The 22,979-nt window shown below is 53.9% G+C and overlaps 1 protein-coding gene and 1 long non-coding RNA gene across 2 annotated transcripts; both read right to left on the minus strand.

The window, feature by feature from the left end:
* Positions 1-2,070: 2,070 nt before the first annotated feature.
* LOC140407540 (galectin-8-like) lies at positions 2,071-22,435 on the minus strand. The gene is made up of 3 exons (XM_072494937.1): positions 22,327-22,435; positions 18,236-18,440; positions 2,071-2,215 (listed from the first exon to the last, which is right to left on the minus strand). The coding sequence occupies exons 1-3, from the start codon at positions 22,365-22,367 to the stop codon at positions 2,072-2,074; spliced, it is 390 nt and encodes a 129-aa protein (XP_072351038.1). The 5' UTR covers positions 22,368-22,435; the 3' UTR covers position 2,071.
* LOC140407541 (uncharacterized) lies at positions 15,694-17,011 on the minus strand. The gene is made up of 3 exons (XR_011939685.1): positions 16,638-17,011; positions 16,269-16,533; positions 15,694-16,008 (listed from the first exon to the last, which is right to left on the minus strand). It is a non-coding gene; the product is annotated as an uncharacterized lncRNA (long non-coding RNA).
* Positions 22,436-22,979: the final 544 nt, after the last annotated feature.

Below are 22,979 nucleotides of genomic sequence, written 5' to 3' on the forward strand. Positions count from 1 at the left end.
AGTACTGACCCTCTGACAGTGCAGCACTCCCTCAGTACTGACACTCTGACAGTGCGGCACTCCCTCAGTACTGACCCTCTGACAGTGCGGCACTCCCTCAGTACTGACCCTCTGACAGTGCGGCACTCCCTCAGTAAAGACCCTCTGACAGTGCAGCACTCCCTCAGAACTGACCTTCTGACAGTGCAGCACTCCCTCAGTACTGACCCCCTGACAGTGCGGCACTCCCTCAGCACTCAGCCTCTGACAGTGCGGCACTCGCTCAGAACTGACCCTCTGACAGTGCGGCACTCCCTCAGTACTGACCCTCTGACAGTGCGGCACTCCCTCAGTACAGACCCTCTGACAGTGCGGCACTCCCTCAGTACTGACCCTCTGACAGTGCAGCACTCGCTCAGTACTGACCCTCTGACAGTGCGGCACTCCCTCAGTACTGACCCTCTGACAGTGCGGCGCTCCCTCAGTACTGACCCTCTGACAGTGCAGCACTCCCTCAGTACTGACCCTCTGACAGTGCAGCACTCGCTCAGTACTGACCCTCTGACAGTGCGGCACTCACTCAGTACAGACCCTCTGACAGTGCAGCACTCCCTCAGTACTGACCCTCTGACAGTGCAGCACTCCCTCAGTACTGACCCTCTGACAGTGCGGCACTCCCTCAGTACTGACCCTCTGACAGTGCGGCACTCCCTCAGTACTGACCCTCTGACAGTGCAGCACTCCCTCAGTACTGACCCTCTGACAGTGCGGCACTCCCTCAGTACTGACCCTCTGACAGTGCGGCACTCCCTCAGTACTGACCCTCTGACAGTGCGGCACTCCCTCAGCACTGACCCGCTGACAGTGCGGCACTCCCTCAGTACTGACCCTCTGACAGTGCGGCACTCCCTCAGTACTGACCCTCTGACAGTGCAGCACTCACTCAGTACTGACCCTCTGACAGTGCGGCACTGCCTCAGTACTGACCCTCTGACAGTGCGGCACTCACTCAGTCCTGACCCTCTGACAGTGCAGCACTCACTCAGTACTGACCCTCTGACAGTGCGGCACTCCCTCAGTACTGACCCTCTGACAGTGCGGCACTCCCTCAGTACTGACCCTCTGACAGTGCGGCACTCCCTCAGTACTGACCCTCTGACAGTGCAGCACTCACTCAGTACTGATCCCCTGACAGTGCGGCACTCCCTCAGTACTGACCCTCTGACAGTGCGGCACTCCCTCAGTACTGACCCTCTGACAGTGCGGCACTCCCTCAGTACTGACCCTGTGACAGTGCAGCACTCCCTCAGTACTGACCCTCTGACAGTCCGGCACTCCCTCAGTACTGACCCTCTGACAGTGCAGTACTCCCTCAGTACTGACCCTCTGACAGTGCAGCACTCCCTCAGTACTGACCCTCTGACAGTGCAGCACTCCCTCAGTACTGACCCTCTGACAGTGCAGCACTCCCTCAGTACTGACCCTCTGACAGTGCGGCACTCCGTCAGTACTGACCCTCTGACAGTGCAGCACTCCCTCAGTACTGACCCTCTGACAGTGCAGCACTCCCTCAGTACTGACCCTCTGACAGTGCAGCACTCCCTCAGTACTGACCCTCTGACAGTGCGGCACTCCGTCAGTACTGACCCTCTGACAGTCCGGCACTCCCTCAGTACTGACCCTCTGACAGTGCAGTACTCCCTCAGTACTGACCCTCTGACAGTGCCGCACTCTCTCAGCACTGACCCTCTGACAGTGCGGCACTCTCTCAGTACTGACCCTCTGACAGTGCAGCACTCCCTCAGTACTGACCCTCTGACAGTGCAGCACTCCCTCGGTACTGACCCTCTGACAGTGCGGCACTCCCTCAGCACTGACCCTCTGACAGTGCGGCACTCCCTCAGTACTGACACTCTGACAGTGCAGCACTCACTCAGTACTGATCCCCTGACAGTGCGGCACTCCCTCAGTACTGACCCTCTGACAGTGCGGCACTCCCTCAGTACTGACCCTCTGACAGTGCGGCACTCCCTCAGCACTGACCCTCTGATGATGTTCGGTGTGATCGCTTCGGGCCCGTTTTGCGTTTATTTTAGTCACTTACTGTTTTCACACAGCGGAGGTCAAAAGCCTTCAAACTGTCGACTTTCACATTGCCGTAAATGTTAACAGCGTTGATCTCGGAGTCAGCCTCACTCTTGTCAAAGATCAACAGATTTTTGCCGTTCAGACAGGCCTAAAGGAAAGGAAGAGAATTCAAAATGAATCTTAAAACGTGTGTGATTTCAGCTCACCCCAAGACAGAGCTGTACCCCCGATAGACAGAGCTGTACCCCAGAGAGACACAGAGCTGTACCCCAGAGAGACACAGAGCTGTACCCCCGAGAGACAGAGCTGTACCCCAGAGAGACACAGAGCTGTACCCCCGAGAGACACAGAGCTGTACCCCAGAGAGACACAGAGCTGTACCCCCGAGAGACAGAGCTGTACCCCAGAGAGACACAGAGCTGTACCCCCGAGAGACAGAGCTGTACCCCAGAGAGACAGAGCTGTACCCCAGAGAGACACAGAGCTGTACCCCCGAGAGACACAGAGCTGTACCCCCGAGAGACAGAGCTGTACCCCAGAGAGACACAGAGCTGTACCCCCGAGAGACACAGAGCTGTGCCCCAGAGAGACATAGAGCTGTACCCCAGAGACACAGAGCTGTACCCCAGAGAGACAGAGCTGTACCCCTGAGAGACACAGAGCTGTACCCCAGAGAGACACAGAGCTGTACCCCCGAGAGACACAGAGCTGTACCCCCGAGAGACAGAGCTGTACCCCAGAGAGACACAGAGCTGTACCCCAGAGAGACACAGAGCTGTACCCCAGAGAGACCGAGCTGTACCCCAGAGAGACAGAGCTGTACCCCAGAGACACAGAGCTGTACCCCCGAGAGACACAGAGCGGTACCCCAGAGACACAGAGCTGTACCCCCGATAGACAGAGCTGTACCCCCGAGAGACACAGAGCTGTACCCCAGAGAGACACAGAGCTGTACCCCCGAGAGACACAGAGCTGTACCCCAGAGAGACACAGAGCTGTACCCCAGAGAGACACAGAGCTGTACCCCAGAGAGACACAGATCTGTACCCCAGAGAGAGAGAGCTGTACCCCCGAGAGACAGAGCTGTACCCCAGAGAGACAGAGCTGTACCACAGAGAGACAGAACTGTACCCCAGAGAGACAGAGCTGTACCCCAGAGAGACACAGAGCTGTACCCCAGAGAGACACAGAGCTGTACCCCAGAGAGACAGAGCTGTACCCCAGAGAGACACAGAGCTGTACCCCCGAGAGACACAGAGCTGTACCCCAGAGAGACACAGAGCTGTACCCCAGAGAGACACAGAGCTGTACCCCCGAGAGACACAGAGCTGTGCCCCAGAGAGACACAGAGCTGTACCCCAGAGAAACACAGAGCTGTACCCCCGAGAGACACAGAGCTGTACCCCAGAGAGACACAGAGCTGTACCCCAGAGAGACAGAGCTGTACCCCAGAGAGACACAGAGCTGTACCCCAGAGAGACAGAGCTGTACCCCCGAGAGACAGAGCTGTACCCCCGAGAGACACAGAGCTGTACCCCAGAGACACAGAGCTGTACCCCAGAGAGACACAGAGCTGTACCCCAGAGACACAGAGCTGTACCCCAGAGAGACAGAGCTGTACCCCAGAGAGACAGAGCTGTACCCCCGAGAGACAGAGCTGTACCCCCGAGAGACACAGAGCTGTACCCCCGAGAGACAGAGCTGTACCCCAGAGACACAATGCTGTACCCCAGAGAGACACAGAGCTGTACCCCAGAGACACAGAGCTGTACCCCAGAGAGACAGAGCTGTACCCCCGAGAGACAGAGCTGTACCCCAGAGAGACAGAGCTGTACCCCAGAGAGACACAGAGCTGTACCCCAGAGACGCAGAGCTGTACCCCAGAGAGACACAGAGCTGTACCCCCGAGACACAGAGCTGTACCCCAGAGAGGCAGAGCTTTACCCCCGAGAGACACAGAGCTGTACCCCAGAGACACAGAGCTGTACCCCAGAGAGACACAGAGCTGTACCCCAGAGAGACACAGAGCTGTACCCCAGAGAGACATAGCTGTACCCCCGAGAGACACAGAGCTGTACCCCAGATACACACAGAGCTGTACCCCCGAGAGACAGAGCTGTACCCCCGAGAGACACAGAGCTGTACACCAGATACACACAGAGCTGTACCCCCGAGAGACAGAGCTGTACCCCAGAGACACAGAGCTGTACCCCAGAGAGACACAGAGCTGTACCCCAGAGACACAGAGCTGTACCCCAGAGAGACACAGAGCTGTACCCCAGAGACGCAGAGCTGTACCCCAGAGAGACACAGAGCTGTACCCCAGAGACACAGAGCTGTACCCCAGAGAGGCAGAGCTTTACCCCCGAGAGACACAGAGCTGTACCCCAGAGAGACAGAGCTGTACCCCAGAGAGACACAGAGCTGTACTCCAGAGAGACAGAGCTGTACCCCAGAGAGACAGAGCTGTACCCCAGAGAGACACAGAGCTGTACCCCAGAGAGACAGAGCTGTACCCCAGAGAGACAGAGCTGTACCCCCGAGAGACACAGAGCTGTACCCCAGAGAGAGACACAGAGCTGTACCCCAGAGAGAGACAAAGAGCTATACCCCTGAGAGACACAGAGCTGTACCCCAGAGGGACAGAGCTGTACCCCAGAGAGACAGAGCTGTACCCCAGAGAGACACAGAGCTGTACCCCCGAGAGACACAGAGCTGTACCCCAGAGGGACACAGAGCTGTACCCCAGAGAGAGACACAGAGCTGTACCCCAGAGAGACAGAGCTTTACCCCAGAGAGACACAGAGCTGTACCCCAGATACACACAGAGCTGTACCCCAGAGAGACACAGAGCTGTACCCCAGAGAGACACAGAGCTTTACCCCAGAGAGACAGAGCTGTACCCCAGAGAGACACAGAGCTGTACCCCAGAGACACAGAGCTGTACCCCCGAGAGACACAGAGCTGTACCCCAGAGAGACACAGAGCTGTACCCCCGAGACACAGAGCTGTACCCCAGAGAGACACAGAGCTGTACCCCAGAGAGACACAGAGCTGTACCCCAGAGACACAGAGCTGTACCCCAGAGAGACACAGAGCTGTACCCCAGAGAGACACAGAGCTGTACCCCAGAGAGACACAGAGCTGTACCCCCGAGAGACAGAGCTGTACCCCAGAGAGACACAGAGCTGTACCCCAGAGAGACACGGAGCTGTACCCCAGAGACACAGAGCTGTACCCCAGAGAGACACAGAGCTGTACCCCAGAGAGACACAGAGCTGTACCCCAGAGACACAGAGCTGTACCCCAGAGAGACACAGAGCTGTACCCCAGAGAGACAGAGCTGTACCCCAGAGAGACACAGAGCTGTACCCCAGAGAGACAGAGAGCTGTACCCCAGAGAGACACAGAGCTGTACCCCAGAGACACAGAGCTGTACCCCAGAGACACAGAGCTGTACCCCAGAGAGACACAGAGATGTACCCCACAGAGACACAGAGCTGTACCCCAGAGAGACAGAGCTGTACCCCAGAGAGACACAGAGCTGTACCCCAGATACACACAGAGCTGTACCCCAGAGACACAGAGCTGTACCCCCGAGAGACACATAGCAGTACCCCCGAGAGACACAGAGCTGTACCCCCGAGAGACACAGAGCTGTGCCCCAGAGAGACACAGAGCTGTACCCCCGAGAGACACAGAGCTGTACCCCAGAGAGACAGAGCTGTACCCCAGAGAGACACAGAGCTGTACCCCCGAGAGTCAGAGCTGCACCCCAGAGAGACACAGAGCTGTACCCCAGAGACACAGAGCTGTACCCCAGAGAGACAGAGCTGTACCCCAGAGAGACACAGAGCTGTACCCCCGAGAGACAGAGCTGTACCCCCGAGAGACACAGAGCTGTACCCCAGAGAGACACAGAGATGTACCCCACAGAGACACAGAGCTGTACCCCAGAGAGACAGAGCTGTACCCCAGAGAGACACAGAGCTGTACCCCAGATACACACAGAGCTGTACCCCAGAGAGACAGAGCTGTACCCCCGAGAGACACATAGCAGTACCCCCGAGAGACACAGAGCTGTACCCCCGAGAGACACAGAGCTGTGCCCCAGAGAGACACAGAGCTGTACCCCCGAGAGACACAGAGCTGTACCCCAGAGAGACAGAGCTGTACCCCAGAGAGACACAGAGCTGTACCCCCGAGAGTCAGAGCTGTACCCCTGAGAGACACAGAGCTGTACCCCAGAGACACAGAGCTGTACCCCAGAGAGACAGAGCTGTACCCCAGAGAGACACAGAGCTGTACCCCCGAGAGACAGAGCTGTACCCCCGAGAGACACAGAGCTGTACCCCAGAGAGACAGATCTGTACCCCAGAGAGACACAGAGCTGTACCCCAGAGAAACATAGCTGTACCCCAGAGAGACACAGAGCTGTACCCCAGAGAGACAGAGCTGTACCCCAGAGAGACACAGAGCTGTACCCCCGAGAGACAGAGCTGTACCCCCGAGAGACACAGAGCTGTACCCCAGAGAAACAGAGCTGTACCCCAGAGAGACACAGAGCTGTACCCCAGAGAAACAGAGCTGTACCCCAGAGAGACACAGATCTGTACCCCAGAGACACAGAGCTGTACCCCCGAGAGACACAGAGCTGTACCCCAGAGAGACACAGAGCTGTACCCCAGAGACACAGAGCTGTACCCCAGAGAGACACAGAGCTGTACCCCAGAGAGACAGAGCTGTACCCCAGAGAGACAGAGCTGTACCCCTGAGAGACACAGAGCTGTACCCCAGAGACACAGAGCTGTACCCCCGAGAGACACAGAGCTATACCCCAGAGAAACAGAGCTGTACCCCAGAGAGACACAGAGCAGTACCCTGTCATGATATTCAAACACACACATCATGATGGACACACCAACAGGCAAATCAGAGCACACAACACCACAACCAATCACAGACAAGAACTCCAACCACATAAAAAGCACGAGCACGACACCTGGTGGTCAGTAGGTCTGGGGACAAAGACACGGAGAAGAGCTGTTACAACATCACAAGCAGGGAACCCCCACGTGCAGAGTGTCAAGACAAAACTGTACATAGTAAGTTTAAATAAAATAGCGTTGTACCATATACAACCGTGTTGGCTCATCTGTGTGTCAGAACACCCAACACCACATGGTTACAGGAGTGGATCGATACCTGCCAACTAACCTGCCATTCTGGACATGGACCGCACCGACAAACCGCAGCCGTTGCAAGTCGCGGGGAACCTTGGTACCAATTGGAAGCTCTTCAGGCAGCGATTTGACCTGTACATCCGTGCCACCAAAAAAACAGAGTGCCTCGGATGACACGAAGATTGCAATGCTCCTCTTCTACGCAGGTCAGCACGCCACCGACGTCTTCAACTCACTGGTGTTCGAAGAAGGCGAAAACCAATCCAAATATGACACGGTCATCCTCAAACTGGACCAGCACTTTCAAGTTGAAGTAAATGAAAGTTTTGAAAGATACCTCTTTCAGCAACGCCTGCAAGGTAAGGAGGAGCTTTTTCAACCCTTCTTGACGCACCTCCGGATTCTAGCGCAGTCCTGCGGTTACGGCACCACCACAGAGTCCATGATCAGGGACCAGATTGTTATTGGCGTTGCCTCTAGTGGCCTACGCCTGCAGCTTCTTAAAATGAAAAGCCTCACCTTAGCGTCTGCTGTGGAAGCCTGTGTCCTCCACGAAAATGCTACCTGCCGTTTTGCCCGATTTCAGGCGTCCGAGTTGGCACGGAGGGGGTCCCCAGCCGTCGAATCGGCAAGCCAGGCCGCCCACGACGTCGAACGCATCCAGGCCGTCGATTACTTCCCGACCCACGGCCCGGACGACAGCGGCCGCTTCCCGTGCTTTTCGCGGTCTCCCGCGCTGGTGCGCGCCAAAAATAACGGCCACAACGAGGGACGCACTGCGCAGGCGCGCCCACCGCAAGATCGCACTGCGCATGCGCAGTGGCGCAACGAACGCCGTGACGTCATGACGTGCGGCAATTGTGGAGCTGTACATTTAAAAGGGCAATGTACTGCTAAACACCGACAGTGCCTCAGATGTGGCAAGATGGGCCACTACGCTGCCCACTGTCGTTCGGCTCAACCCATGGATCCTGCACATCCCCGACAATCTCGCAGACAAGTCAGGACCGTCCAGCCCACGCATCAAGACTTCCAGTTAAGTGATGCAGATGACCAGGATGCCTTCCGAGTTTCCGTCATTGATGTCAACAAGGTCAATGCCATCAATCCAGCCGATGACTGGTGTGCCACCCTGACGGTCAACCCGAACTCGTCGCAAGCCCATTAGACTGGACTTATAATACCGTTCATATGTCTAACAAGTTGCACAATTTTACATGATAACCTGTTGTTGTTTATCGTTCCAGATGTCGTCTGACTGGACAACTGTTCAAGTTTTTTTTCTTCTTCTCTCGTTCGCATTTATGTTATGTTATGGTACAACTTGGTTCATGTGACGCACCCGACATCGCCCCATGTACATAGTTCCGTCATATGCACATGCTGCACACGACACACACACACTCTTAGATGCACTCACGACACGATCATATTTATTACCACGTAGGCACATATCTTTGAAAAAAGGGGGGATGTCATGATATTCAAACACACACATCATGATGGACACACTAACAGGCAAATCAGAGCACACAACACCACAACCAATCACAGACAAGAACACCAACCACATAAAAAGCACGAGCACGACACCTGGTGGTCAGTAGGTCTGGGGATAAAGACACGGAGAAGAGCTGTTACAAAATCACAAACAGGGAATCCCCACGTGCAGAGTGTCAAGACAAAACTGTACATAGTAAGTTTGAATAAAATAGCGTTGTACCATATACAACCGCGTTGGCTCATCTGTGTGTCAGAACACCCAACACCACATACCCCAGAGAGACAGAGCTGTACCCCAGAGAGACACAGAGCTGTACCCCAGAGAGACACAGAGCTGTACCCCAGAGACACAGAGCTGTACCCCCGAGAGACACATAGCAGTACCCCCGAGAGTCACAGAGCTGTACCCCAGAGAGACAAGCGGTACCCCAGAGAGACAGAGCTGTACCCCCGAGAGACACAGAGCTGTACCCCAGAGAGACAGAGCTGTACCCCAGAGAGTCACAGAGCTGTACCCCAGAGAGACAGAGCTGTACCCCAGATACACACAGAGCTGTACCCCAGAGAGACACAGAGCTGTACCCCAGAGAGACACAGAGCTGTACCCCAGAGACACAGAGCTGTACCCCCGAGAGACACATAGCAGTACCCCCGAGAGTCACAGAGCTGTACCCCAGAGAGACAGAGCGGTACCCCAGAGAGACAGAGCTGTACCCCCGAGAGACACAGAGCTGTACCCCAGAGACACAGAGCTGTACCCCAGAGAGTCACAGAGCTGTACCCCAGAGAGACAGAGCTGTACCCCAGATACACACAGAGCTGTACCCCAGAGAGACACAGAGCTGTACCCCAGAGAGACAGAGCTGTACCCCAGAGAGACAGAGCTGTACCCCAGATACACACAGAGCTGTACACCAGAGAGACACAGAGCTGTACCCCAGAGAGACAGAGCTGTACCCCAGAGAGACACAGAGCTGTACCCCAGAGAGACAGAGCTGTACCCCAGAGAGACACAGAGCTGTACCCCAGAGACACAGAGCTGTACCCCAGAGAGACACAGAGCTGTACCCCAGAGAGACAGAGCTGTACCCCAGATACACACAGAGCTGTACCCCAGAGAGACACAGAGCTGTACCCCCGAGAGACAGAGCTGTACCCCAAAGACACAGAGCTGTACCCCAGAGAGACACAGAGCTGTACCCCAGAGATACAGAGCTGTACCCCAGAGAGACACAGAGCTGTACGCCAGAGACACAGAGCTGTGCCCCAGAGGGACAGAGCTGTACCCCAGAGAGACACAGAGCTGTACCCCCGAGAGACACAGAGCTGTACCCCAGAGAGACAGAGCTGTACCCCAGAGAGACACAGAGCTGTACCCCAGAGACACAGAGCTGTACCCCAGAGAGACACAGAGCTGTGCCCCAGAGATACAGAGCTGTACCCCAGAGAGACACAGAGCTGTACCCCAGAGACACAGAGCTGTACCCCAGAGATACAGAGCTGTACCCCAGATACACACAGAGCTGTACCCCAGAGAGACACAGAGCTGTACCCCAGAGAGGCAGAGCTTTACCCCAGAGAGACACAGAGCTGTACCCCAGAGAGACAGAGCTGTACCCCAGAGAGACAGAGCTATACCCCAGAGAGACACAGAGCTGTACTCCAGAGAGACAGAGCTGTACCCCACAGAGACACAGAGCTGTACCCCAGAGACACAGAGCTGTACCCCAGAGAGACACAGAGCTGTACCCCAGAGAGACAGATCTGTACTCCAGAGAGAGACACAGAGCTGTACCCCAGAGAGACACAGCGCTGTACCCCAGAGAGACACAGAGCTGTACCCCAGAGAGACACAGAGCTGTACCCCAGAGAGACACAGAGCTGTACCCCAGAGAGACAGATCTGTACCCCAGAAAGAGACACAGAGCTGTACCCCAGAGAGACACAGTGCTGTACCCCAGAGAGACACAGAGCTGTACCCCAGAGAGACAGAGCTGTACCCCACAGAGACACAGAGCTGTACCCCACAGAGAGAGAGCTGTACCCCAGAGAGACAGAGCTGTACCCCAGTGAGTGACACAGAGCTGTACCCCAGAGAGACACAGAGCTGTACCCTAGAGAGACACAGAGCTGTGCCCCAGAGAGACACAGAGCTGTACCCCAGAGAGACACAGAACTGTACACCAGATACGCACAGAACTGTACCCCAGAGAGACAGAGCTGTACCCCAGAGACGCAGAGTGTTACCCCAGAGAGACACAGAGCTGTACCCCAGAGAGACACAGAGCTGTTCCCCAGAGAGACACAGCCAATCCACCTAACCTGTACATCCCTGGACACTAAGGGACAATTTATCACGGTCAATCCACCTAACCTGTACATCCCTGGACACTAAGGGGCAATTTAACACGGCCAATCCACCTAACCTGTACATCCCTGGACACTAAGGGACAATTTATCACGGTCAATCCACCTAACCTGTACATCCCTGGACACTAAGGGGCAATTTAACACGGCCAATCCTCCTAACCTGCACATCCCTGGACACTAAGGGACAATTTATCACGGCCAGTCCACCAAACCTGTACATCCCTGGACACTAAGGGACAATTTAACACGGTCAATCCACCTAACCTGTACATCCCTGGACGCTAAGAGACAATTTATCACGGCCAATCCACCTAACCTGTACATCCCTGGACACTAAGGGACAATTTAACACGGCCAATCCACCTAACCTGTACATCCCTGGACACTAAGGGACAATTTATCACGGTCAATCCACCTAACCTGTACATCCCTGGACACTAAGGGGCAATTTAACACGGCCAATCCTCCTAACCTGCACATCCCTGGACACTAAGGGACAATTTATCACGGCCAGTCCACCAAACCTGTACATCCCTGGACACTAAGGGACAATTTAACACGGTCAATCCACCTAACCTGTACATCCCTGGACACTGAGGGACAATTTATCGCGGCCAATCCACCTAACCTGTACATCCCTGGACACTAAGGGACAATTTAACACGGCCAATCCACCTAACCTGTACATCCCTGGACACTAAGGGACAATTTATCACGGTCAATCCACCTAATCTGTATATACCTGGACACTAAGGGACAATTTAACACGGCCAATCCACCTAACCTGTACATCCCTGGACACTAAGGGACAATTTATCACGGTCAATCCACCTAACCTGTATATACCTGGACACTAAGGGACAATTTATCACGGTCAATCCACCTAATCTGTATATACCTGGACACTAAGGGACAATTTATCACGGCCAATCCACCTAACCTGCACATCCCTGGACACTAAGGGACAATTTATCACGGTCAATCCACCTAACCTGTATATACCTGGACACTAAGGGACAATTTATCACGGCCAATCCACCTAACCTGTACATCCCTGGACACTAAGGGACAATTTATCACGGTCAATCCACCTAACCTGTATATACCTGGACACTAAGGGACAATTTATCACAGCCAATCCACCTAACCTGCACATCCCTGGACACTAAGGGACAATTTAACACGGTCAATCCACCTAACCTGCACATCCCTGGACACTAAGGGACAATTTATCACGGCCAATCCACCTAACCTGTACATCCCTGGACACTAAGGGACAATTTATCACGGTCAATCCACCTAACCTGTATATACCTGGACACTAAGGGACAATTTATCACGGTCAATCCACCTAACCTGTACATCCCTGGACACTAAGGGACAATTTATCACGGCCAATCCACCTAACCTGTACATCCCTGGACACTAAGGGACAATTTATCACGGTCAATCCTCCTAACCTGTACATCCCTGGACACTAAGGGACAATTTATCACGGCCAATCCACCTAACCTGCACATCCCTGGACACTAAGGGACAATTTATCACGGCCAATCCACCTAACCTGTACATCCCTGGACACTAAGGGACAATTTATCACGGCCAATCCACCTAACCTGTACATCCCTGGACACTAAGGGACAATTTATCACGGTCAATCCTCCTAACCTGTACATCCCTGGACACTAAGGGACAATTTATCACGGCCAATCCACCTAACCTGCACATCCCTGGACACTAAGGGACAATTTATCACGGCCAATCCACCTAACCTGTACACACCTGGACACTGAGGGACAATTTATCACGGCCAATCCACCTAACCTGTACATCCCTGGACACTAAGGGACAATTTATCACGGTCAATCCACCTAACCTGTACATCCCTGGACACTAAGGGACAATTTATCACGGTCAATCCTCCTAACCTGCACATCCCTGGACACTAAGGGACAATTTATCACGAGCAGTCCACCTAACCTGTACATCCCTGGACACTAAGGGACAATTTAACACGGCCAATCCACCTAACCTGTACATCCCTGGACACTAAGGGACAATTTAACACGGCCAATCCACCTAACCTGTACATCCCTGGACACTAAGGGACAATTTAACATGGCCAATCCACCTAACCTGTACATCCCTGGACACTAAGGGACAATTTATCACGTCCAATCCACCAAACCTGTACATCCATGGACACTAAGGGACAATTTAACACGGTCAATCCACCTAACCTGCACACCCATGGACACTAAGGGACAATTTATCATGGCCAATCCTCCTAACCTGTACATCCCTGGACACTAAGGGACAATTTAACACGGTCAATCCACCTAACCTGCACATCCCTGGACACTAAGGGACAATTTATCACGGCCAATCCACCTAACCTGTACATCCCTGGACACTAAGGGACAATTTATCACGGCCAATCCACCTAACCTGTACATCCCTGGACACTAAGGGACGATTTATCACGGTCAATCCACCTAACCTGTACATCCCTGGACACTAAGGGGCAATTTAACACGGCCAATTCACCTAACCTGTACATCCCTGGACACTAAGGGACAATTTATCACGGCCAATCCAGCTAACCTTTCATCCCTGGACACTAAGGGACAATTTATCACGGCCAATCCACCTAACCTGCACATCCCTGGACACTAAGGGACAATTTAACACGGCCAATCCACCTAACCTGTATATACCTGGACACTAAGGGACAATTTATCAAGGTCAATCCACCTAATCTGTACATCCCTGGACACTAAGGGACAATTTATCACGGTCAATCCACCTAACCTGTACATCCCTGGACACTAAGGGACAATTTAAGACGGTCAATCCACCTAACCTGCACATCCCTGGACACTAAGGGACAATTTAACACGGTCAATCCACCTAACCTGTACATCCCTGGACACTAAGGGACAATTTATCACGGTTAATCCACCTAACCTGTACATCCCTGGACACTAAGGGACAATTCATCACGGCCAATCCACCTAACCTGTACATCCCAGGACACTAAGGGACAATTTATCACGGCCAATCCACCTAACCTGTACATCCCTGAACACTAAGGGACAATTTATCACGGCCAATCCACCTAACCTGTACATCCCTGGACACTAAGGGACAATTTATCACGACCAATCCACCTAACCTGTACATCCCAGGACACTAAGGGACAATTTAACACGGCCAACCAACCTAACCTGTACATCCCTGGACACTAAGGGACAATTTATCACGGTCAATCCACCTAACCTCTACATCCCTGGACACTAAGGGACAATTTATCACGGCCAATCCACCTAACCTGTACATCCCTGGACACTAAGGGACAATTTATCACAGCCAATCCACCTAACCTGTACATCCCTGGACACTAAGGGACAATTTATCACGGCCAATCCACCTAACCTGTACATCCCTGGACACTAAGGAACAATTTATCACAGCCAATCCACCTAACCTGTACATCCCTGGACACTAAGGGACAATTTATCACGGTCAATCCACCTAACCTGTACATCCCAGGACACTAAGGGACAATTTAACACGGCCAACCAACCTAACCTGTACATCCCTGGACACTAAGGGACAATTTATCACGGTCAATCCACCTAACCTGTACATCCCTGGACACTAAGGGACAATTTATCACGGCCAATCCACCTAACCTGTACATCCCTGGACACTAAGGGACAATTTATCACAGCCAATCCACCTAACCTGTACATCCCTGGACACTAATGGACAATGTATCACGGTCAATCCACCTAACCTGTACATCCCTGGACACTAAGGGACAATTTATCACGGCCAATCCACCTAACCTGTACATCCCTGGACACTAAGGAACAATTTATCACAGCCAATCCACCTAACCTGTACATCCCTGGACACTAAGGGACAATTTATCACAGCCAATCCACCTAACCTGTACATCCCTGGACACTAAGGGACAATTTATCACGGCCAATCCACCTAACCTGTACATCCCTGGACACTAAGGAACAATTTATCACAGCCAATCCACCTAACCTGTACATCCCTGGACACTAAGGGACAATTTATCACGGCCAATCCACCTAACCTGCACATCCCTGGGCACTAAGGGACAATTTAACACGGCCAATCCACCTAACCTGTACATCCCTGGATACTAAGGGACAATTTAACACGGTCAATCCACCTAACCTGCACATCCCTGGGCACTAAGGGACAATTTAACACGGCCAATCCACCTAACCTGTACATCCCTGGATACTAAGGGACAATTTATCACGGTCAATCCACCTAACCTGTACATCCCTGGACACTAAGGGACAATTTATCACGGCCAATCCACCTAACCTGTACATCCCTGGACACTAAGGGACAATTCAACACGGCCAATCCACCTAACCTGTACATCCCTGGACACTAAGGGACAATTTAACACGGTCAATCCACCTAACGTGCACATCCCTGGACACTAAGGGACAATTTAACACGGTCAATCCACCTAACGTGCACATCCCTGGACACTAAGGGACAATTTAACAAGGCCAATCCACCTAACCTGCACATCCCTGGACACTAAGGGACAATTCAACACGGCCAATCCACCTAACCTGTACATCCCTGGACACTAAGGGACAATTTAACACGGTCAATCCACCTAACCTGTACATCCCTGGACACTAAGGGGCAATTTAACACGGCCAATCCACCTAACCTCTACATCCCTGGACACTAAGGGACGATTTATCACGGTCAATCCACCTAACCTGTACATCCCTGGACACTAAGGGGCAATTTAACACGGCCAATCCACCTAACCTTACATCCCTGGACACTAAGGGACAATTTATCACGGCCAATCCACCTAACCTGCACATCCCTGGACACTAAGGGACAATTTAACATGGCCAATCCACCTAACCTGTATATCCCTGGACACTAAGGGACAATTTATCACGGTCAATCCACCTAATCTGTACATCCCTGGACACCATGGGACAATTTATCACGGTCAATCCACCTAACCTGTATATCCCTGGACACTAAGGGACAATTTAACACGGTCAATCCACCTAACCTGCACATCCCTGGACACTAAGGGACAATTTAACACGGTCAATCCACCTAACCTGTACATCCCTGGACACTAAGGGACAATTTAACACGGTCAATCCACCTAACCTGCACATCCCTGGACACTAAGGGACAATTTATCACGGCCAATCCACCTAACCTGTACATCCCTGGACACTAAGGGACAATTTAACACGGCCAATCCACCTAACCTGTACATCCCTGGGCACTGAGGGACAATTTATCACGGCAAATCCACCTAACCTGCACATCCCTGGACACTAAGGGACAATTTAACACGGCCAATCCACCTAACCTGCACATCCCTGGACACTAAGGGACAATTTATCACGGCGAATCCACCTAACCTGTACATCCCTGGACACTAAGGGACAATTTATCACGGCCAATCCACCCAACCTGTACATCCCTGGACACTAAGGGACAATTTAACACGGCCAATCCACCTAACCTGTACATCCCTGGACACTAAGGGACAATGTATCACGGTCAATCCACCTAACCTGTACATCCCTGGACACTAAGGGACAATTTAACACGGCCAATCCACCTAACCTGTACATCCCTGGACACTAAGGGACAATTTATCACGGTCAATCCACCTAACCTGTACATCCCTGGACACTAAGGGACAATTTAACACGGCCAATCCACCTAACATGTACATCCCTGGACACTAAGGGACAATTTATCACGGCCAATCCACCTAACCTGTACATCCCTGGACACTAAGGGACAATTTAACACGGCCAATCCACCTAACATGTACATCCCTGGACACTAAGGGACAATTTATCACAGCCAATCCACCTAACCTGTACATCCCTGGACACTAAGGGACAATCTATCACGGCCAATCCACCTAACCTGCACATCCCTGGACACTAAGGGACAATTTAACACGGCCAATCCACCTAACCTGCACATCCCTGGACACTAAGGGACAATTTAACACGGCCAATCCACCTAACCTGCACATCCCCGGACACTAAAGGACAATTTATCACGGCCAATCCACCTAACCTGTACATCCCTGGAAACTAAGGGACAATTTATCACAGCCAATCCACCTAACCTGTACATCCCTGGACACTAAGGGACAATTTATCATGGTCAATCCACCTAACCTGCACATCCCCGGACACTAAAGGACAATTTATCACGGTCAATCCACCTAACCTGTACATCCCTGGACACTAAGGGACAATTTATCACGGCCAATCCACCTAACCTGTACATCCCTGGACACTAAGGGACAATTTATCACGGCCAATCCACCTAACCTGTACATCCCTGGGCACTAAGGGGCAATTTAACACGGCCAATCCACCTAACCTGTACATCCCTGGACACTAAGGGACAATTTATCACGGCCAATCCACCTAACCTGCACATCCCTGGACACTAAGGGACAATTTAACATCTTTGGACTGTGGGAGGAAACCGGAGCACCCGGAGGAAACCCACGCAGACACGGGGAGAACGTGCATGCTCCGCACAGACAGTGACCCAAGCCGGGAATCGAACCTGGGACCCTGGTGCTGCGAAGTCACAGTGCTAACCACTGTGCTACCGTGCCTCCCCAAGTCCCGAAAGACGTGCTGTTAGGTGAATCGGACATTCTGAATTCTCCGTCCGTGTACCCGAACAGGCGCTGGAGTGTGGCGACGAGATGATAATGTAAGCCTACTTGTGACAATGATAAAGATTATCATTATTCAGGCATATTAATTACCAATCTGACCCGTGCAATGCACAGTTCAACACATTGGACAGGACAGACTAACCGAGCGAGCTGGGTGACTCAGGGTGGCGAGTGCTGAGGGGCGGCAGTTTTGACCATGCGGAGTCACCCTGACTTAACCAGCTGTCTCTAACCACCCAGTGCGAGAGAGTGGAGGATCCACACCCAGCGCCAGACCCTGCAATAATTTCCCAGCCTGTTTTGAAACGCAATGCCTCGGTCTGACGGTTACAGCGGAGGTGACCGACATTACCTGATAACAATTCTTCCAGAAAAAGAAAGTGAGTTTGAAACTTTTCCCTCTCATGTCGAGTGCGCCACATTTATCCGCCATGGGAGCCCAATTCTTTTCCTTCTTGGAGCTATAGACCACTCTCTCCTTTCCCCCATCAAAACAGGGAGCAAAGTGGAACGCAATCGATTCGGCATTTTCACCCTTCTGAAAGTTAATGACAAAACTACAAAAACAAAGACAAAAGTTAAAAATAGTTTTCATTCCATCAGCTGGAGGACACCACAGTAACAGAAAGGAGCTGACCCTCTGGCAGTGCGGCACTCCCTCAGTACTGACCCTCTGGCAGTGCGGCACTCCCTCAGTACTGACCCTCTGACAGTGCAGCACTCCCTCAGCACTGACCCTCTGGCAGTGCGGCACTCCCTCAGTACTGACCCTCTGACAGTGCGGCACTCCCTCAGTACTGACCCTCTGACAGTGCGGCACTCCCTCAGTACTGACCCTCTGACAGAGCAGCACTCCCTCAGTACTGACCCTCTGACAGTGCGGCACTCTCTCAGTACTGACCCTCTGACAGTGCAGCACTCCCTCAGCACTGACCCTCTAACAGTGCGGCAGTCCCTCAGCACTGAGCCTCTGACAGTGCGGCAGTTCCTCAGTACTGACCCTCTGACAGTGCGGCACTCCCTCAGTACTGACTCTCTAACAGTGCGGCACTCCCTCAGTACTGACCCTCTGACAGTGCAGCACTCCCTCAGTACTGACCCTCTGACAGTGCGGCACTCCCTCAGGACTGACCCTCTGACAGTGCGGCACTACCTCAGTACTGACCCTCTGACAGTGCGGCACTCCCTCAGTACTGACTCTCTGACAGTGCAGCACTCCCTCAGTACTGACCCTCTGACAGTGCGTCACTCCCTCAGTACTGACCCTCTGACAGTGCGGCACTCCCTCAGTACTGACCCTCTGACAGTGCGGCACTCCCTCAGTACTGACTCTCTGACAGTGCAGCACTCCCTCAGTACTGACCCTCTGACAGTGCGTCACTTCCTCAGTACTGACCCTCTGACAGTGCGGCACTCCCTCAGTACTGACCCTCTGACAGTGCGGCACTCCCTCAGTACTGACCCTCTGACAGTGCAGCACTCCCTCAGTACTGACCCTCTGACAGCGCAGCACTCCCTCAGTACTGACCCTCTGACAGTGCGGCACTCCCTCAGAACTGACCCTCTGACAGTGCAGCACTCCCTCAGTACTGACCCTCTGACAGTGCGGCACTCCCTCAGTACTGACCCTCTGACAGTGCAGCACTCCCTCAGTACTGACCCTCTGGCAGTGCGGCACTCCCTCAGTACTGACCCTCTGACAGTGCGGCACTCCCTCAGTACTGACCCTCTGACAGTGCGGCACTCCCTCTGTACTGACCCTCTGACAGTGCGGCACTCCGTCAGTTCTGACCCTCTGACAGTGCGGCACTCCCTCAGTACTGACCCTCTGACAGTGCGGCACTCCCTCAGTACTGACCCTCTGACAGTGCGGCACTCCCTCAGTACTGACCCTCTGACAGTGCGGCACTCCCTCAGTACTGACCCTCTGACAGTGCGGCACTCCCTCAGTACTGACCCTCTGACAGTGCCGCACTCCCTCAGTACTGACCCTCTGACAGTGCGGCACTCCCTCAGTACTGACCCTCTGACAGTGCAGCACTCCCTCAGTACTGACCCTCTGACAGTGCAGCACTCCCTCAGTATTGACCCTCTGACAGTGCGGCATTCCCTCAGTACTGACCCTCTGACAGTGCGGCACTCCCTCAGTACTGACCCTCTGACAGTGCGGCACTCCCTCAGTACTGACCCTCTGACAGTGCGGCACTCCCTCATCGCTAACCTAACTGTGACCAGTTCTGGGTCACACTATAGAAAGGCTGGGAACACATTGCAGAGAGAGCAGGAGAGGATTACAGGAAACGATCCAGGGATGAGAAACGTCAGTGATGAGGAGAGATTGGAGAGGGTTGGGAATGTTCCCCTGGGACAGAAGGAGGCTGGGAGGGGATTGGATCGAGATGGTCAAACTCACGAGGGGGTTGGACAGAGTCGTTGGGGAGAAATTGTTCCCGTTCGGGGGGGGGAAGGATCAGGAACGAGAGGGTCACAGGTTGAAGGTTATGGGTGAAGGAATCAGTGGGGACTCGAGGGGAACCGGTTTCACCCGGCGAGTGGCTAGGATCTGGAATGTGCTGCCCGAGAGGGTGGAGGAGGCCGGGTTCAATCGAGGGTCTGGAATGTGCTGTCTGAGAGGGTGGAGGGGGCTGGGTTCAATCGAGGGTCTGGAATGTGCTGTCTGAGAGAGTGGAGGAGGCCGGGTTCAATCGAGGGTCTGGAATGTGCTGCCCGAGAGGGTGGAGGGGGCCGGGTTCAATCGAGGGTCTGGAATGTGCTGTTTGAGAGGGTGGAGGAGGCCGGGTTCAATCGAGGGTCTGGAATGTGCTGTCTGAGAGGGTGGAGGGGGCCGGGTTCAATCGAGGGTCTGGAATGTGCTGCCTGAGAGGGTGGAGGGGGCCGGGTTCAATCGAGGGTCTGGAATGTGCTGTCTGAGAGGGTGGAGGGGGCCGGGTTCAATCGAGGGTCTGGAATGTGCTGTCTGAGAGGGTGGAGGAGGCCGGGTTCAATCGAGGGTCTGGAATGTGCTGCCCGAGAGGGTGGAGGAGGCCGGGTTCAATCGAGGGTCTGGAATGTGCTGTCTGAGAGGGTGGAGGAGGCCGGGTTCAATCGAGGGTCTGGAATGTGCTGTCTGAGAGGGTGGAGGGGGCCGGGTTCAATCGAGGGTCTGGAATGTGCTGTCTGAGAGGGTGGAGGAGGCCGGGTTCAATCGAGGGTCTGGAATGTGCTGTCTGAGAGGGTGGAGGAGGCCGGGTTCAATCGAGGGTCTGGAATGTGCTGTCTGAGAGGGTGGAGGGGGCCGGGTTCAATCGAGGGTCTGGAATGTGCTGTCTGAGAGGGTGGAGGAGGCCGGGTTCAATCGAGGGTCTGGAATGTGCTGTCTGAGAGGGTGGAGGAGGCCGGGTTCAATCGAGGGTCTGGAATGTGCTGTCTGAGAGGGGGGAGGAGGCCAGGTTCAATCGAGGGTCTGGAATGTGCTGTCTGAGAGGGTGGAGGGGGCCGGGTTCAATCGAGGGTCTGGAATGTGCTGTCTGAGAGGGTGGAGGGGGCCGGGTTCAATCGAGGGTCTGGAATGTGCTGTCTGAGAGGGTGGAGGAGGCCGGGTTCAATCGAGGGTCTGGAATGTGCTGTCTGAGAGGGTGGAGGGGGCCGGGTTCAATCGAGGGTCTGGAATGTGCTGTCTGAGAGGGTGGAGGAGGCCGGGTTCAATCGAGGGTCTGGAATGTGCTGTCTGAGAGGGTGGAGGAGGCCGGGTTCAATCGAGGGTCTGGAATGTGCTGTCTGAGAGGGTGGAGGAGGCCGGGTTCAATCGAGGGTCTGGAATGTGCTGTCTGAGAGGGTGGAGGAGGCCGGGTTCAATCGAGGGTCTGGAATGTGCTGCCCGAGGGGGTGGAGGAGGCCGGGTTCAATCGAGGGTCTGGAATGTGCTGCCCGAGAGGGTGGAGGAGGCCGGGTTCAATCGAGGGTCTGGAATGTGCTGTCTGAGAGGGTGGAGGGGGCCGGGTTCAATCGAGGGTCTGGAATGTGCTGCCCGAGGGGGTGGAGGAGGCCGGGTTCAATCGAGGGTCTGGAATGTGCTGTCTGAGAGGGTGGAGGAGGCCGGGTTCAATCGAGGGTCTGGAATGTGCTGTCTGAGAGGGTGGAGGGGGCCGGGTTCAATCGAGGGTTTCAGAAGAGAATCGGAGCTGTGTGTGAAATTCAGGGATACGAGGAGAAGGTGGAGGACGAAAATAGGGATGCCGGAGATATTCAGCCTTCCTCTGGGAGTGGCCCAGGCAATGAGGAAGAAACAATGGTGAACGGATCAGGACGCAGGTCGCGTGTCGCAGTGTGTCCGAGCTGCGGGCTGCGGCTCCACGGTGAGGGGACATCGGATCACACACTGCGTCAGGAAGGAAGATAATCAAAGGAAACGTGCTCCGGGCCCGACTGATCGCTCAATCTTACTTCTTCGCATCTTCAGGCACCGAGCCACAAATGGCCAACATCGTCTCCTCCCGCAACTCCCTCGGGAAGCTCTTCGTAAACGGGACAGTCTGCAGGAAGAGGCAGAACATCTCTGAACTCATCAAAACCAGAGCAACGCAACAGTAAACACTGACCGACACACTGACCGACACACTGACCGACACACTGACCGACACACTGACCGACTCACTGACCGACACACTGACCGACACACTGACCGACACACTGACCGACTCACTGACCGACTCACTGACCGACTCACTGACCGACACACTGACCGACTCACTGACCGACACACTGACCGACACACTGACCGACACACTGACCGACACACTGACCGACACACTGACCGACACTCTGACCGACTCACTGACCGTCACACTGACCGACTCACTGACCGACACACTGACCGACTCACTGACCGACTCACTGACCAACACACTGACCGACTCACTGACACACTGACCGACTCACTGACCGACTCACTGACCGACTCACTGACCGACTCACTGACCGACTCACTGACCGACTCACTGACCGACTCACTGACCGACTCACTGACCGACACACTGACCGACTCACTGACACACACTGACCGACACACTGACCGACTCACTGACCGTCACACTGAC

Source organism: Scyliorhinus torazame, unplaced genomic scaffold, assembly GCF_047496885.1.
Source record: "Scyliorhinus torazame isolate Kashiwa2021f unplaced genomic scaffold, sScyTor2.1 scaffold_1571, whole genome shotgun sequence".
Classification (NCBI taxonomy): domain Eukaryota; kingdom Metazoa; phylum Chordata; class Chondrichthyes; order Carcharhiniformes; family Scyliorhinidae; genus Scyliorhinus; species Scyliorhinus torazame.